A 15,577-nucleotide genomic window follows, 5' to 3' on the forward strand; every position below is an offset into this window, starting at 1 on the left:
CTAGAATTCTTTTCTGGTATTCTGTCCAGGCTATAATTCTTTTCTGGTATTCTGTCCAGGCTATAATTCTTTTCTGGTATTCTGTCCAGGCTATAATTCTTTTCTGGTATTCTGTCCAGGCCAGAATTATTTTCTGGTATTCTGACTAGGCTAGAATTCTTTTCTGGTATTCTGACTAGGCTAGAATTCTTTTCTGGTATTCTGACTAGGCTAGAATTCTTAGTTTTCTGCCCAGTAGTGGGAGGGAGTGGCTAATGTTAAGGATGGTTTTGTTCTAATCGACCACTATGGGCCTCTAGTTTTTTTGTGTGTGCTTTGAATGAATGAGAGTCTGACCCAGTCAGTCCTGTGGTTTTTGTTGTTGTTAACCCCTCCTCGGCGACACCCAAGCTTTTACCAGTGTATTTAAACTATTTCAGAGCTAACACACGATTATCAGACGCCGTGAGCTAGTTCAGGGTTAAAACAAAATGGTAAAAAAATCTGAGTTCCAGGGGAGAGGTTTGAGTTAGTCGGTTGATTCTAGTAGGCAGACCGTGTTAAAACAGGATTTTCCTGCTGGCTCAACAAATGAGTAGTTGAATGGTCTTCATGAGTCATTTATCAGTGCATGAGTCTACCCAATGAGCAAAAGGCATATAAAACCAGTTTTTCTCACTGGTTATTCATACCTGAGTGATGTAGGCTGGGGGAAAATAGGACTGAAAATGACTTAACGATCTACCCATACCAGTGGTGTTGTCATGCATGCCTAGAACTCTTTGCCTATTTCCTCCTTTACAGAGAACGTTTATTAGGCAATACTGTAGACTCCCACTCGTTTCGTATGCATAGTTTTCTAGCTGTTTGGTATCGGGGTCTATGGCTGAGGTGTTTTGAGTTTAATAAAGTTTGACTATACTCCCCAAAATGTGTCCAGGTTACTGAATAAACATCTGACTGATCAGTTGGGAGGGGGGACAGACGGCACACAAAGCCGTAATGAGCTGTTGAAGACGAGCAGTTTGAGAATACGAATATGAAAACTACAGTCTGGACCTGCAAGTCCACAGCTAACATTCCAACTCACTGTTATCAAATGAGATTTTCAGAGCTGATCTCATACGTACATGCTCTGTTGCTTAACAGTGCTCAGTTTATTACATTCTAGTTAAATAAGCGCCTCCCCATAACACACAACGAAAAGTTTCAAAATTAAATTGACTGCAAGATTTTTTTTTGCCACGCCTCAAGTCAGATTTCCAAGACCACTGGAAAAAAAAATGATAAATCGGAGATCACTGACATTTGACCTAGTTGTTTTGAAAGGAACAATGAGTTTCACAGTATTTTATTACATTTATTTTCACAATGAAAAGTACAGTCCTTAGTCCCCTGAGGAGAATATCAAGACGATCTGTTACATATAACTACATCTTTACGTAATGTCATAAAAAAAAAAAGTGTATCCACCTCCCCACTCAAAATAAAACATTTTAATAATTTACAACATTCTTGTCCACAGTCACTAAGTCTGGACTTCAGGCACTAAAACCCATCCTGGGTGCAATTTAGAACAGTGTCTTCCCCCCCCCAAAAAGCATTATTTATGTTGATGTCCCAGACGTACTCCCCTGATTGAGGGCTAGTTGAATCAGGTGTGCTGGGGGGGGGGGGGGGGGGGGATAAACGATCTAGATAAGAGGTCAACTGGTACTTAAATGGAAAACCTTTTATAAATCTTGTGAGTTCAGTTTTAAAAAATTATAAAAAACCCACCTCAACCTTTAACTGGTAATCCAGTACGCCTGTTGAAACAGTTCCAGTGCATCGTTGATCAGACAGTGTCGTGCCTCGGGTTGCACAAAAAAAAAAAATCACCTGGTTTTCAAGAAGAGAAAAAAACACTTCCTAAAAGCAAGGAGTGAATAAAGAGGAATCCTCCAACCAGGATTTATTGACACCGTCGTCGTGGAAACCATCCCTGAGTGAGTGAAGCTAAAAAAAGGTAGAGGTGGCCCTCAGATCAGATCTTAAACCAATTAGGGGGTGGAAAGAGGTGGCCCTCAGATCAGATCTTAAACCATTAGGGGGTGGAAAGAGGTGGCCCTCAGATCAGATCTTAAACCATTAGGGGGTGGAAAGAGGTGGCCCTCAGATCAGATCTTAAACCATTAGGGGGGTGGAAAGAGGTGGCCCTCAGATCAGATCTTAAACCATTAGGGGGTGGAAAGAGGTGGCCCTCAGATCAGATCTTAAACCATTAGGGGGGTGGAAAGAGGTGGCCCTCAGATCAGATCTTAAACCATTAGGGGGGTGGAAAGAGGTGGCCCTCAGATCAGATCTTAAACCATTAGGGGGTGGAAAGAGGTGGCCCTCAGATCAGATCTTAAACCATTAGGGGGTGGAAAGATATGTCTCAATCAGGCCATTCAGCATAAGAACAGGGCTTGTGTGGTCAGCTGCAACAAACAAAAACAACAACAAAAATCAGGTTGCAAAATTCCCTGGTTTTCCCGAATCCCGGTTGGCAGATTCCCGCAATCAGGAAGGAATATGCAGGCAATCCAGGGACCCTCCAACCAGGATTTCTGGAAAACTTTGAAATGTATTGAGCGTTCCCAAAAAAACGTGCAACCATAGTTCAGCATATGAATTGAGGAAATTGGTTATTTAATATCTGACCCTGTGTCAGTGGTGAGGTGTCAACATCTACCACCGAGGCTCAGTGAGACCCTAGCCCTCAACATGGGGGGGGGGGGGGGGGGGGGGGGGGTCAACATATGAGTGGGGGGGGGGGGGGGGGTCAACATATGAGCACGGGGTTGTGTATGCTCCGCCACAGTCTAATGATCTGTTGAGGGCTCCGCCGGTGCACCAGCAGCAGATCCTTATGGACGCACGGGTTCTCCCGGTCCTGCTCGCGAATGTCAAACGTCTGGAAGCCATCGTGTGCCTCTGGAAGTATTCCCAGTGCGTTGAAGCACATCCCAGAGTAAACGTCGTCGATGGGGTAGAAAGGGAGGAACTTGGAGACGCCGTAAAGCGGTCGGATCAACGACCCCGAGAAGAGGTAGCCTCCTCCCCCGGCGTACGCAGGGTAAGGCCCATCGTAGAAGGTCGGGGGGATGTAGTACTTGCTCTTAGAGTCGCGGAGGGGACTAGCAGCGGAGATGATCTGGCCCAGGTAGAGCGTTGAGTTCTTGTTAGGCTCCAGGGACTGCAGGTAGCCCAGTATGGCCTCCGTGTTGGCGAAGACGTCGTCGTCCCCTTTAAAGACAAAGGAGACTTTAGGACAGCGGCTCAGGACCCACCTGTAGAACACCTGCTCCTTTAGCGTGAGGTTGAAGAACGAGTCGTGGAAGTCCCATTGGAGGAGGTCGCCGTGGTGACGCGCCTCAAGCACCAGTAGCTGGCTCAGGTCGGGCTCGTCCAATGACGAGGATCCCAGCAGGAACACTGTACGAACTCTGACCCCTCTTCCATACAGCGCTTCTCGCCCCCACGTCTCCCGTACCGCCTGTCTCTGCTCAAAGTTCCTCGGGGTCGACTTGATGGCGAGGAGGAGGAAGGTTGCGCCGTCTTCCGAGGTGCACTTCTCTGGTTGGTCAATCAGGATAGGAGGGTTTCTACACTCCATCCCAAGCAGGAAGTCCTGGTGGAGTTCTGGATAGGAAGTAAAGTCATGAATGTTTGTCCGCAGCTGCTCGGAGTCGTGTCGGCAATGGGACCAGTCCAGTGCCTCCGGTCTTGTTGAGTTCCTCCCCTTGTCCAGTCCTCTGATGCCAGAGTAAAAAACACGGTTCCAATAGGCTGTGTTCTGAGGTATAGCCTTCTTGAGGGCAGCAAAGACAGCAGATTGGTGGAGATCAGGAGTAGGTGTAACAGTGACCTGAATAGGGACACTTTTTGTACTGTCCTTGGTAAGGGTCAGTCTGAGGTAATTTGGGACCGGCTTGGTGGACAGTGTTTCAAAGCTGATCTCGGACCTGGGGTTGGCTGAGACTTCCAGTAGAGCTCTGTGTCTGTGGGCCAGATGGAGGTTGAGTGAGGAGTACAAGAAGATGAGGCAGAGGCTGCACAGGAAGGCCATGACGACGAGGGCCTTGATACGTCTCATCCTCTGGGTCCTGGATGGGGTTCACCTGCAGTACAGCATGGGAGTGGGAGGGTTCTAGAATGAGGCAGGATTCTAGAATGGAGGCAGGGTACTAGGAATAGAACCATCCAGATATTCCAGACAATCCTGTTTGTGATCCTTCAGTTTGATTCTTCAGCGCCTGTTGTCTTGTGTTTGCCTGGTGACGAGAAAGAAAACAATCTTTTAAAAGTCAGTGTTCATTTTGTCTAGTTGTAAAGGCACTCGTCTTTCACAGCTTAGTAAAGAATCCAAACTATCTGCCATCAAATTGTCTTTTAAGTCTTCTATCCCTCTGTTCGGCTATAGGCTAGTCTCAGTACGATGTCCCGAAGCCTTAGCTTGCTACAATGACTTCTGTCAAAGGGCAAGCGTTGGCTGATTTGCAGAAACTAAAGTCGAGCAGGAAGACAGTCAAATGGAGAGTGTAGAGGTTTTCCTGTGGTTTATACTGTGGTCTAAATGTGTCACGAGAGAAAGAACTGCTGTGTGCTGATAAAGACTAAAAACAAATCCAACATAACCCAGAAACAGTGTTGAACATGAGGATAATAGATGAGGTCTAAGATGAGGCTTGTCAATTCCGGAGTAATACTTTAACTGGAATAGGTGGGAGATCAAACTGGACAGGGAAGTAGAATTGTACCAATACAATGTTATTTGTGTAGGAGATTCCAATTCCATTTCAAAATGTAACCAGCAAGCTACACTGGAGAGAAGGCAACATGTACAGTGTATTCAGGCCACACTGGAGAGAGGGCAACATGTACAGTGTATTCAGGCCACACTGGAGAGAGGGCAACATGTACAGTGTATTCAGGCCACACTGGAGAGAGGGCAACATGAACAGTGTATTCAGGCCACACTGGAGAGAGGGCAACATGTACAGTGTATTCAGGCCACACTGGAGAGAGGGCAACATGTACAGTGTATTCAGACCACACTGGAGAGAGGGCAACATGAACAGTGTATTCAGGCCACACTGGAGAGAGGGCAACATGTACAGTGTATTCAGGCCACACTGGAGAGAGGGCAACATGTACAGTGTATTCAGGCCACACTGGAGAGAGGGCAACATGTACAGTGTATTCAGGCCACACTGGAGAGAGGGCAACATGTACAGTGTATTCAGGCCACACTGGAGAGAGGGCAACATGTACAGTGTATTCAGGCCACACTGGAGAGAGGGCAACATGTACAGTGTATTCAGGCCACACTGGAGAGAGGGCAACATGTACAGTGTATTCAGGCCACACTGGAGAGAGGGCAACATGTACAGTGTATTCAGGCTACACTGGAGAGAGGGCAACATGTACAGTGTATTCAGGCCACACTGGAGAGAGGGCAACATGAACAGTGTATTCAGACCACACTGGAGAGAGGGCAACATGTACAGTGTATTCAGGCCACACTGGACAGGCCACTGGAGAGAGGGCAACATGTACAGTGTATTCAGGCCACACTGGACAGGCCACTGGAGAGAGGGCAACATGTACAGTGTATTCAGGCCACACTGGAGAGAGGGCAACATGTACAGTGTATTCAGGCTACACTGGAGAGAGGGCAACATGTACAGTGTATTCAGGCCACACTGGAGAGAGGGCAACATGTACAGTGTATTCAGGCTACACTGGAGAGAAGGCAACATGTACAGTGTATTCAGGCTACACTGGAGAGAGGGCAACATGTACAGTGTATTCAGGCCACACTGGAGAGAGGGCAACATGTACAGTGTATTCAGGCCACACTGGAGAGAGGGCAACATGTACAGTGTATTCAGGCCACACTGGAGAGAGGGCAACATGTACAGTGTATTCAGGCCACACTGGAGAGAGGGCAACATGTACAGTGTATTCAGGCCACACTGGACAGGCCACTGGAGAGAGGGCAACATGTACAGTGTATTCAGGCCACACTGGAGAGAGGGCAACATTTACAGTGTATTCAGGCCACACTGGAGAGAGGGCAACATGTACAGTGTATTCAGGCCACACTGGAGAGAGGGCAACATGTACAGTGTATTCAGGCCACACTGGAGAGAGGGCAACATGTACAGTGTATTCAGGCCACACTGGAGAGAGGGCAACATGTACAGTGTATTCAGGCCACACTGGAGAGAGGGCAACATGTACAGTGTATTCAGGCCACACTGGAGAGAGGGCAACATGTACAGTGTATTCAGGCCACACTGGAGAGAGGGCAACATGTACAGTGTATTCAGGCCACACTGGAGAGAGGGCAACATGAACAGTGTATTCAGACCACACTGGAGAGAGGGCAACATGTACAGTGTATTCAGGCCACACTGGACAGGCCACTGGAGAGAGGGCAACATGAACAGTGTATTCAGGCCACACTGGAGAGAGGGCAACATGTACAGTGTATTCAGGCCACACTGGACAGGCCACTGGAGAGAGGGCAACATGAACAGTGTATTCAGGCTACACTGGAGAGAGGGCAACATGTACAGTGTATTCAGGCCACACTGGAGAGAGGGCAACATGTACAGTGTATTCAGGCCACACTGGAGAGAGGGCAACATGTACAGTGTATTCAGGCCACACTGGAGAGAGGGCAACATGTACAGTGTATTCAGGCCACACTGGAGAGAGGGCAACATGAACAGTGTATTCAGGCTACACTGGAGAGAAGGCAACATGTACAGTGTATTCAGGCCACACTGGAGAGAGGGCAACATGTACAGTGTATTCAGGCCACACTGGAGAGAGGGCAACATGTACAGTGTATTCAGGCCACACTGGAGAGAGGGCAACATGTACAGTGTATTCAAACCACACTGGAGAGAGGGCAACATGTACAGTGTATTCAGGCCACACTGGAGAGAGGGCAACATGTACAGTGTATTCAGGCCACACTGGAGAGAGGGCAACATGTACAGTGTATTCAGGCCCCTTCCCTTTGCCACATTACAGCATTAATTTCTCAAATGTATACACTTTCATTAATTTGTCAAATTGACAATATACCCTGTTGGGTTCTGAGAATGTAATATACTGTAACGACCCTGGGTATATAATACTTTACATACATATTCATGCCACTGAGGGAGAGAGAGTAATGTACAGTTGAAGTCGGAAGTTTAAATACACCTTAGCCAAATACATTTAAACTCTGACATTTAGTCCTAGTTAAAATTCCCTGTCTTAGGTCAGTTAGGATCACCACTTGATTGTAAAAATGTGAAATGTCAGAATAATATTAGAGTGAATGATTTCTTTTAGCTTTTATTTCTTTCGTCACATTCCCAGTGGGTCAGAAGTTTACACACACTCAAATAGTATTTGGTAGCATAGCCTTTAAATTGTTTAACTTGGGTCAAACATTCTGGGTAGCCTTCCACAAGCTTCCCACAACATGTTGGGTGAATTTTGGCCCATTCCTCTTGACAGAGCTGGTGTAACTGAGTCAGGTTTGTAGGCCTCCTTGCTCCCACACGCTTTTTCAGTTCTGCCCACAAATGTTCTATAGGATTGAGGTAGTGAAGTCCACCAGTCCCTCCTGCAGCAAAGCACCCCCACAACATGATGCTGCCTCCCCCGTGCTTCGCGGTTGGGATGGTGTTCTTCAGCTTGCAAGCCTCCCCCTTTTTCCTTCAAACATAACGATGGTCATTATGGCCAAACAGTTCTATTTTTGTTCCATCAGACCAGAGGACATTTCTCCAAAAATACAATCTTTGTCCCCATGTGCAGTTGCAAACCGTAGTCTGGATTTTTAATGGCGGTTTTGGAGCAGTGGCTTCTTCCTTGCTGAAGCGGCCTTTCAGGTTATGTCGATATAGGACTTGTTTTACTGTGGACATAGATACTTTTGTACCCGTTTCCTCCAGCATCTTCACAAGGTCCTTTGCTGTTGTTCTGGGATTGAGTTGCACTTTTCACAACAAAGTACGTTCATCTCTAGGAGACCGAACACGTCTCCTTCCTGAGCGGTATGACGGCTGCGTGGTCCCATGGTGTTAATACTTGAGTACTATTGTTTGTACAGATGAACGTGGTACCTTCAGGCGTTTGGAAATTGTTTCCAAGGATGAACCAGATGTGTGGAGGTCTACAATTAATTTTCTGAGGTCTTGGCTGATTCCCAATGATGTCAAGCAAAGAGGCACTGAGTTTGAAGGTAGGCCTTGAAATACATCCACAGATACACTTCCAATTGACTCAAATTATGTCAATTAGCCTATAATTTTCTCTAATTTTGTAAGCTTAAAATTTTTTTTTTTTAAAAGTACAGTCAACTTAGTGAATTTAAACTTCTGGAATTGTGATACAGTGAATTATAAGTGAAATAATCTGTCTGTAAACAATTGTTGGAAAAATTACTTGTGTCATGCACAAAGTAGATGTCCTAACCGACTTGCCAAAACAATAGTTTGTTAACAAGACATTTGTGGAGTGGTTGAAAAAACGAGTTTTAATGACTCCAACCCAAGTGTATGTAAACTAGTTTTAATGACTCCAACCCAAGTGTATGTAAACTAGTTTTAATGACTCCAACCCAAGTGTATGTAAACTAGTTTTAATGACTCCAACCTAAGTGTATGTAAACTTCAGACTTCAACTGTACACAATACATTTACATTATGTCAGGCTATTTTATTGTTAAACCATCAGGGATCTTCTGGGAGGAGAAGAGACACAGTCTGGTACCAGTCACCATGACAGCCGTGAGTTGGGGAGGAATGAGCACTTTGGGGCGAGAGGTCAGGTCAGACGAAGCAAGGAAGAACAGGTTATGTCTAGCAACAGAGATGCATTGGCTGTTTCGATGTGTAGGATGAGACTCAGCATAGGAGAAAGGATTAAATATCAGTGCGTGTGTGAATGTGGTCTTTTTCTTTTTTGATTCAGCTGCTCGATCCTTCGGTAATAAACGTTTAAGCGTTGAGTTCTTACTCTAATAATTAAAACCTATCAAGCCCATAATGACAAAAGCAAAAAACACGTTTTCAGAAATGTATTCAGACCAACTTTGCTATGAGACTCAAGAATGAGCTCAGGTTTATCCTGTTTCCATTGATCATCTTTGAGATGTTTCTACAACTTTGATTGGAGTCCACCTGTGGTAAATTCAATTGATTGGAAAGGCACAAACCATATAAAAAGGTTCCACAGTTGACATGTCAGAGAAGAAAAACAACCCATGAGGTGGAAGGAATAGTCCGTAGAGCTCCGAGACAGGATTGCGTCGAGGCACAGATCTTGGGAATGGGACCAAAACATTTCTGCAGCATTGAAGGTCCCCAAGATCTGACACTCGTGGTAGGGCTTGCAAATCATTACAGACTACAAATGGAAGCACAGCTGAAAGCTGCTCAGTGACGTGAGACTACCAGACGAGCTAAACTACTTCTATGCTTGCTTCGAGGCAAATAACACTGAAACATGCATGAGAGCACCAGCTGTTCTGGAAGACTGATCACGCTCTCCGCGGCAGATGTGAGTACGACCTTTAAACAGGTCAACATTCACAAGGCCGCAGGGCCAGACGGATTACCAGGACGTGTACTGCGAGCATGCGCTGACCAAATGGCAAGTGTCTTCACTGACATTTTCAACCTCCGAGACTGTAATACCAACATGTTTTAAGCAGACCACCATAGTGCCTGTGACCAAGAACACTAAGGTAACCTGCCTAATTGACTACCGACCCGTAGCACTCATGTCCGTAGCCATGAAGCGCTTCGAAAAGCTATTCATGGCTCACATCAACACTATCATCCCAGAAACCCTGGACCCACTCTAATTTGCATACCGCCCAATCAGATCCACAGATGATGCAATCTGTATTGCACTCCACACTGCCCTTTCCCAGCTGGACAAAAGGAACACCCATGTGAGAATGCTATTCATCGACTACAGCTCAGAGTTCAACACCAGTGCCCTCAAAGCTAATCAATAAGCTAAAGGACCCTGGGACTAAACACCTCCCTCTGAAACTGGATCCTGGACTTTGATGGGCCGCCCTCAGGTGGTAAGGGTAGGCAACAACACATCCGCCACGCTGATCCCCAACACAGGGGCCCCTCAAGGGTGCGTGCTCAGTCGCCTCCTGTGCTCTCTGTTCACTCATGACAGCACGGCCAGGCACGACTCCAACGCCATCATTAAGTTTGCCGATGACACAACGGTGGTAGGCCTGATCACCAACAACGATGAGACAGCCTACAAGGAGGAGGTCAGGGACCTGGTCGTGTGGTGCCAGGACAACAACCTATCCCTCAACGTGATCAAGACAAAGGAGATGATTGTGGACTACAGGAAAAAGACGACCGAGCACGCCCCCATTCTCATCGACGGGGCTGCAGTAGAGTAGGTTGAGAGCTTCAAGTTCCTTGGTGTCCACATCACCAACAAACTAACATGGTCCAAGCACACCAAGACAGTCGTGGAGAGGGCACGGCAAAACCTATTCGCCCTCAGGAGACTGGAAAGATAACTCTACCTACATGTACATATTACCTCAACTAATCGTTGCCCTCTCTATAGAGAGGGGTACCGGTACATAGTCTCGCAATTGTTCTCTCTGCTGCTCTTTAATTACTTGTTACTTTTATTTCTTATTCATATTTTTTCAAACTGCATCGTTGGTTAGGGGCTCGTAAGTAAGCATTAAACTTAAAGGTCTACTACACCCGTTGTATTCGGCACATGTGATGAATACAATTTGAACACAGTGGCCTCCATCATTCTTAAATGGAAGAAGTATGGAACCACCAAGACTCCTCCCAGAGCTGGCCACCCGGCCAAACTGAGCAATCAGAGGAGAAGGGACTTGGTCAGGGAGGTGACCAAGAACCTGATGGTCACTGACAGAGAGCCAGAGTTCCTCTGTGGAGATGGGAGAACGTTCCAGAAGGACAGCTATCTCTGCAGCACTCCACCAAATCAGGCCCTTATAGTAGAGGGGCCAGATGGAAGCCACTCCTCAGTAAAAGGCACATAACAGCCCGCTTGGAGTTTGCCAAAAGGCACCTAAAGACCATAAGAAACAATACTTTTTGGTCTGAATGCCACACCTAGAGGAAACCTGGCACCATCCCAATTGTGTAGCATGGAGGTGGCAGCATCATGTTTTTCAGCAGCAGGGACTAGGAGACTAGTTGGGATCGAGGGAAAGATGAATGGAGCAAAGTACAGAGAGATCCTTGATGAAAACGTGCTCCAGAGCGCTCAGGACCTCAGACTGAGGTGAATGTTCACCTTCCAACAGGACAACGACCCTAAGCACACAGCCAAGACAACGCAGGAGTGGCTTGGGGACAAGTCTCTAAATGTCTTGATTGGCCCAGCTAGAGCCCGGACTTGAATCCAATCAAACATCTCTAGAGAGACCTAAAAAAATAGCTGTGCAGCGACACTCCCCATCCAACCTGACAGAGCTTGAGAGGATCTGCAGAGAATAATGGGAGAAACTCCCCAAATACAGGCGTGCCAAGCTTGTAGCGTCATACCCAAGAAGACATGAGGCTGTAATCGCTGCCAAAGGTACTTCAACAAAGTACTGAGTCAAGGGTCTGAATACTTATGTAAATATGATATATAAAATAAAAAAAATGCTTTGTCATTATGAGGTATTGTGTGTAGATTGATGAGGGGAGAAAAACAATTTAATAAATTTTAGATTAAGACTAACATAAAATGTGGAAAAAGTAAAGGATCTGAATACTTTTCAAAATACACTGTAAATGTCAAGAACGTATTCATGTAATTAAAAAGGTGGTTGAACAGTTGGAATATCTAGAGAGGACTGCACCTTGTGTGCTCTACACTCACCTCACCTGTGATTCATTAGGAACTCCTACAGGCAGAGTAATCAACAGTTCTCATTCCTGAGGGGCCAGCTAGAGTCAACACCTAGAGAACAGAGGCTTTTCCATCCTACACGGCACCCTATTCCCTACATGAATGCACTACATGGCACCCTGTTCCCTACACGGCACCCTATTTAATACACTACTTTTGACCAGGGTTTGGGACACAACCAGGACCTTGTGTTTGTTATTGTGAGAGAGGAGAAGGAGGGAGAGGAGAAGGAGGGAGGGGTAGTGTTTGTTATTGTGAGAGAGGAGAAGGAGGGAGAGGAGGGAGGAGGGGGGGGGGGGAGAGGATAAGGAGGGAGGGGGGGGGGTAGTGTATTGTTATTGTGAGAGAGGAGAAGAGGGAGAGGAGAAGGAGGGAGGGGTAGTGTTTGTTATTGTGAGAGAGGAGAAGGAGGGAGAGGAGGGAGGAGGGGGGGGGAGAGGATAAGGAGGGAGGGGGGGGGTAGTGTATTGTTATTGTGAGAGAGGATAAGAGGGAGAGGAGGGAGGAGAAGAGGGAGAGGAGAGAGGAGAAGAGGGAGAGGAGGGAGGAGTAATACCTTGACTGTTGTTAAGGAAAAGGCACCATCCACTTGCCCAGATTAAAAAGATTGAAATGGAAAATGTGGATTATAATAGTTGTACAGCATCCATATAAGATTAAAAATAACTAACCCACCGCCAGGCAGATGTATAACGACACGGATCAAACTAACTCACTGCCAACACAGATACAACAGGTGCCACTGCCAACACAGACACAACAGGTGCCACTGCCAGGCAGATATATAACGACACAGATCAAACTAACTCACTGCCAACACAGATACAACAGATACAACAGGTGCCACCTCCAACACAGATACAACAGATACAACAGGTGCCACCTCCAACACAGATACAACAGGTGCCACTGCCAACACAGATACAACAGCTGCCACTGCCAACACAGATACAACAGGTGCCACTGCCAACACAGATACAACAGGTGCCACTGCCAACACAGATACAACAGGTGCCACTGCCAACATAGATACAACAGATACAACAGGTACCACTGCCAGGCAGAGTGAGACGTGGGAAAGGTCGCCTGACCAACGAATCAATTTGTAGGTAAAGCAGTTACAAGGTAAGAGTCTTATGGGCGAGGGGACGGTCTAAAGTTATACTGTTACACTTAGTCATGTGGTTGGGTTAATCATTTAACAACAAATATTATTTCCAAGGGGAGTACCGAAATAAAATAGCTGCATTGCACCAATCAAAGCCCTACCGACAATAACCTCGTTTAAATGTGTCAAAAGTTGGCTAATGACCGAACAGTGAAACAATGGTTCATGTCTACATCTCTGTACATGTAGCTGTGTAAACTAGGGACCCGTGCACTGAAATAAGTGACTCTCGGTGACGTTTCTAAAAGAAAAGTATATTGGACTGTGAATAATAATGTCAGTTTGCCCGAGCGACCAATCGTAGACGAATCCGTCTTTGTAACCTCGAATTAAATGTGTTAGAATTAAAAGAATTATATGGGGGGGGGTAGATGGATTGAAATTGTTTAGTAGCTCCAACTTCATTATAATGATGTTTCTGGCGATGAATGTGTTTAGTCATAGTTCAAATGCAATATTTTTATAACATAATTAGTATACAACGGTTACAATTCACAGAAAGGTGGGGGGGGAAAAAAACGTTACTTACGGTACGTGAACTTTTCCTCCAGTTCCTTCCTTTTCAGTGTCGGCTGATGAATCAGACGATCATGTCCCTACGGTGTCAAAAACGTTTTGTAGGCTGCATGTGATCAACCGCAGGACTGATAAGCAAAAAAGACTTCCCATAATTATCTCAAGGAGTGGCAACAGCATATTTTCCGGCAAGCTCACACAGGCACAGGAGCTGCGACCAGCCCATGGAGAATGATAGAGGCCTCTAGTGGCCTAAAAGCTATTTTGCCATGGGCACTGCCATTGAGGGCTTTCACCATGCTGCAGCCATTTTAAAGTAGTCAAGTTGGTGGGAATTCCTATGTGTTGTAGTCTCAATGGCGCTGCCCATGCTGTCACAGATGCTATAGCAGCACAGATGTAAATATGAGTCCTCTATCTACCTCTATGGCGCTGCCTTCTGCCTGTGTGGGATCCTACTGGGCAGGGTGGCAACATTAATTAACATGTCCAAACAACTGCCTATCACACTGAAAGAATCTCAATTGCATACTCCTCTGGTCCTCTCTCCTCCCCACCTCCTCAAAAACCATTTGAGGAACAGGTCAGAGGGGCTCTGTCTTTCTCATCCAATTGGTTGAGGAGAGAGGACTCCAGGAGTATGCAATTGAAATTCCCATATTGAATAACCAGCAATGAAGGCTGGTGGGATGAGCTATAGGAGGACAGGTGTAACAGTATAGCTTCCGTCCCTCTCCTCGACCCCCCCCCCTACCTGGGCTCGAACCAGGGACCCTCTGCACACATCGACAACAGCCACCCTCGAAGGATCGTTACCCATCGCTCCACAAAAGCCGCGGCCCTTGCAAAGCAAGGGGAACCACTACTTCAAGGTCTCAGAGCAGGTGACGTCACCGATTGAAAAGCTATTTAGCGCGCCACCACCGCTAACTAAGCTAGCCGTTTCACACCATTTACACAGGATCATTGTAATGGCTAAAATGTAATAAATGGAACGGGGTGGAAGGCGTGGTTTCCACGTGGTTGATAGGTTTCACTTAAATCCATTCCAACCATTACAATGAGGCCGTCCTCCTATAGCTCCTCCCACCAGCCCCCTCTGATATGCAGGTAGCCTACGGATACAGACTGTCCTCGACTTCCTCGATCTGCCGCTCTTGCTCTCTCACTCTCGTACATCTAAGTAGCCTATGGAATACCACTGGTGTGAGTCTTAATACCCATAAAACCTAGCGGTAAAAAGAGGGAAATGATTCCATCCATTTTTCCCATAGGGGGTTTTTAGAAACACTTAAAATACGGGGCTGTGTTTTGTGACGTATCCTGGAATGTTGTTCTGATAACCTTGTACATTTCTCTCGGAAATGGGGATTGGAAATCATTTCCGTTTGACCGCTAGGTGTTATGGGTATTATGACAACTCCACTGGGGGTCTCTATTACATTTACACAAATAAATTGCAGAGGGGGACGTTTTTTATTATTATTTTAATTTCACCTTTATTTAACCAGGTAGGGTAGTTGAGAACACCTTTATTTAACCAGGTAGGCCAGTTGAGAACACCTTTATTTAACCTGGTAGGCTAGTTGAGAACACCTTTATTTAACCTGGTTGGCTAGTTGAGAACACCTTTATTTAACCAGGTAGGCTAGTTGAGAACACCTTTATTTAACCAGGTAGGCTAGTTGAGAACACCTTTATTTAACCAGGTAGGCTAGTTGAGAACAAGTTCTCATTTGCAACTGCGACCTAGCCAAGATAAAGCAAAGTAGTGTGACACAATACAACGACACAGAGTTACACATGGGATAAAACAAACATACAGTCAATAATACAGTAGAAAAAGTCTATATACAGTGTGTGCAAATGAGGTAAGATAAGAGAGGTAAGGCAATTAATAGGCCATGGTGGCGAAGTAATTACAATATAGCAAATAAACACTGGAATGGT

At 46.0% G+C, this 15,577-nt stretch overlaps 1 protein-coding gene across 1 annotated transcript; it reads right to left on the reverse strand.

The window, feature by feature from the left end:
* Positions 1 to 2,770: 2,770 nt before the first annotated feature.
* Positions 2,771 to 14,139, reverse strand: b3gnt2l (UDP-GlcNAc:betaGal beta-1,3-N-acetylglucosaminyltransferase 2, like). Its single transcript, XM_021581656.2, has 2 exons — positions 13,641 to 14,139; positions 2,771 to 4,277 (listed from the first exon to the last, which is right to left on the reverse strand). The coding sequence occupies exon 2, from the start codon at positions 4,097 to 4,099 to the stop codon at positions 2,786 to 2,788; it is 1,314 nt and encodes a 437-aa protein (XP_021437331.2). The 5' UTR covers positions 4,100 to 4,277; positions 13,641 to 14,139; the 3' UTR covers positions 2,771 to 2,785.
* Between the last annotated feature and the right edge of the window lie 1,438 nt (positions 14,140 to 15,577).

Source organism: Oncorhynchus mykiss, chromosome 24, assembly GCF_013265735.2.
Source record: "Oncorhynchus mykiss isolate Arlee chromosome 24, USDA_OmykA_1.1, whole genome shotgun sequence".
NCBI classification, from domain to species: Eukaryota; Metazoa; Chordata; class Actinopteri; order Salmoniformes; family Salmonidae; genus Oncorhynchus; species Oncorhynchus mykiss.

Excerpts from the sequence above, each read along its gene's own strand:
- b3gnt2l (XM_021581656.2), bottom strand. The coding sequence starts at position 4,099 with ATGAGACGTATCAAGGCCCTCGTCGTCATGGCCTTCCTGTGCAGCCTC.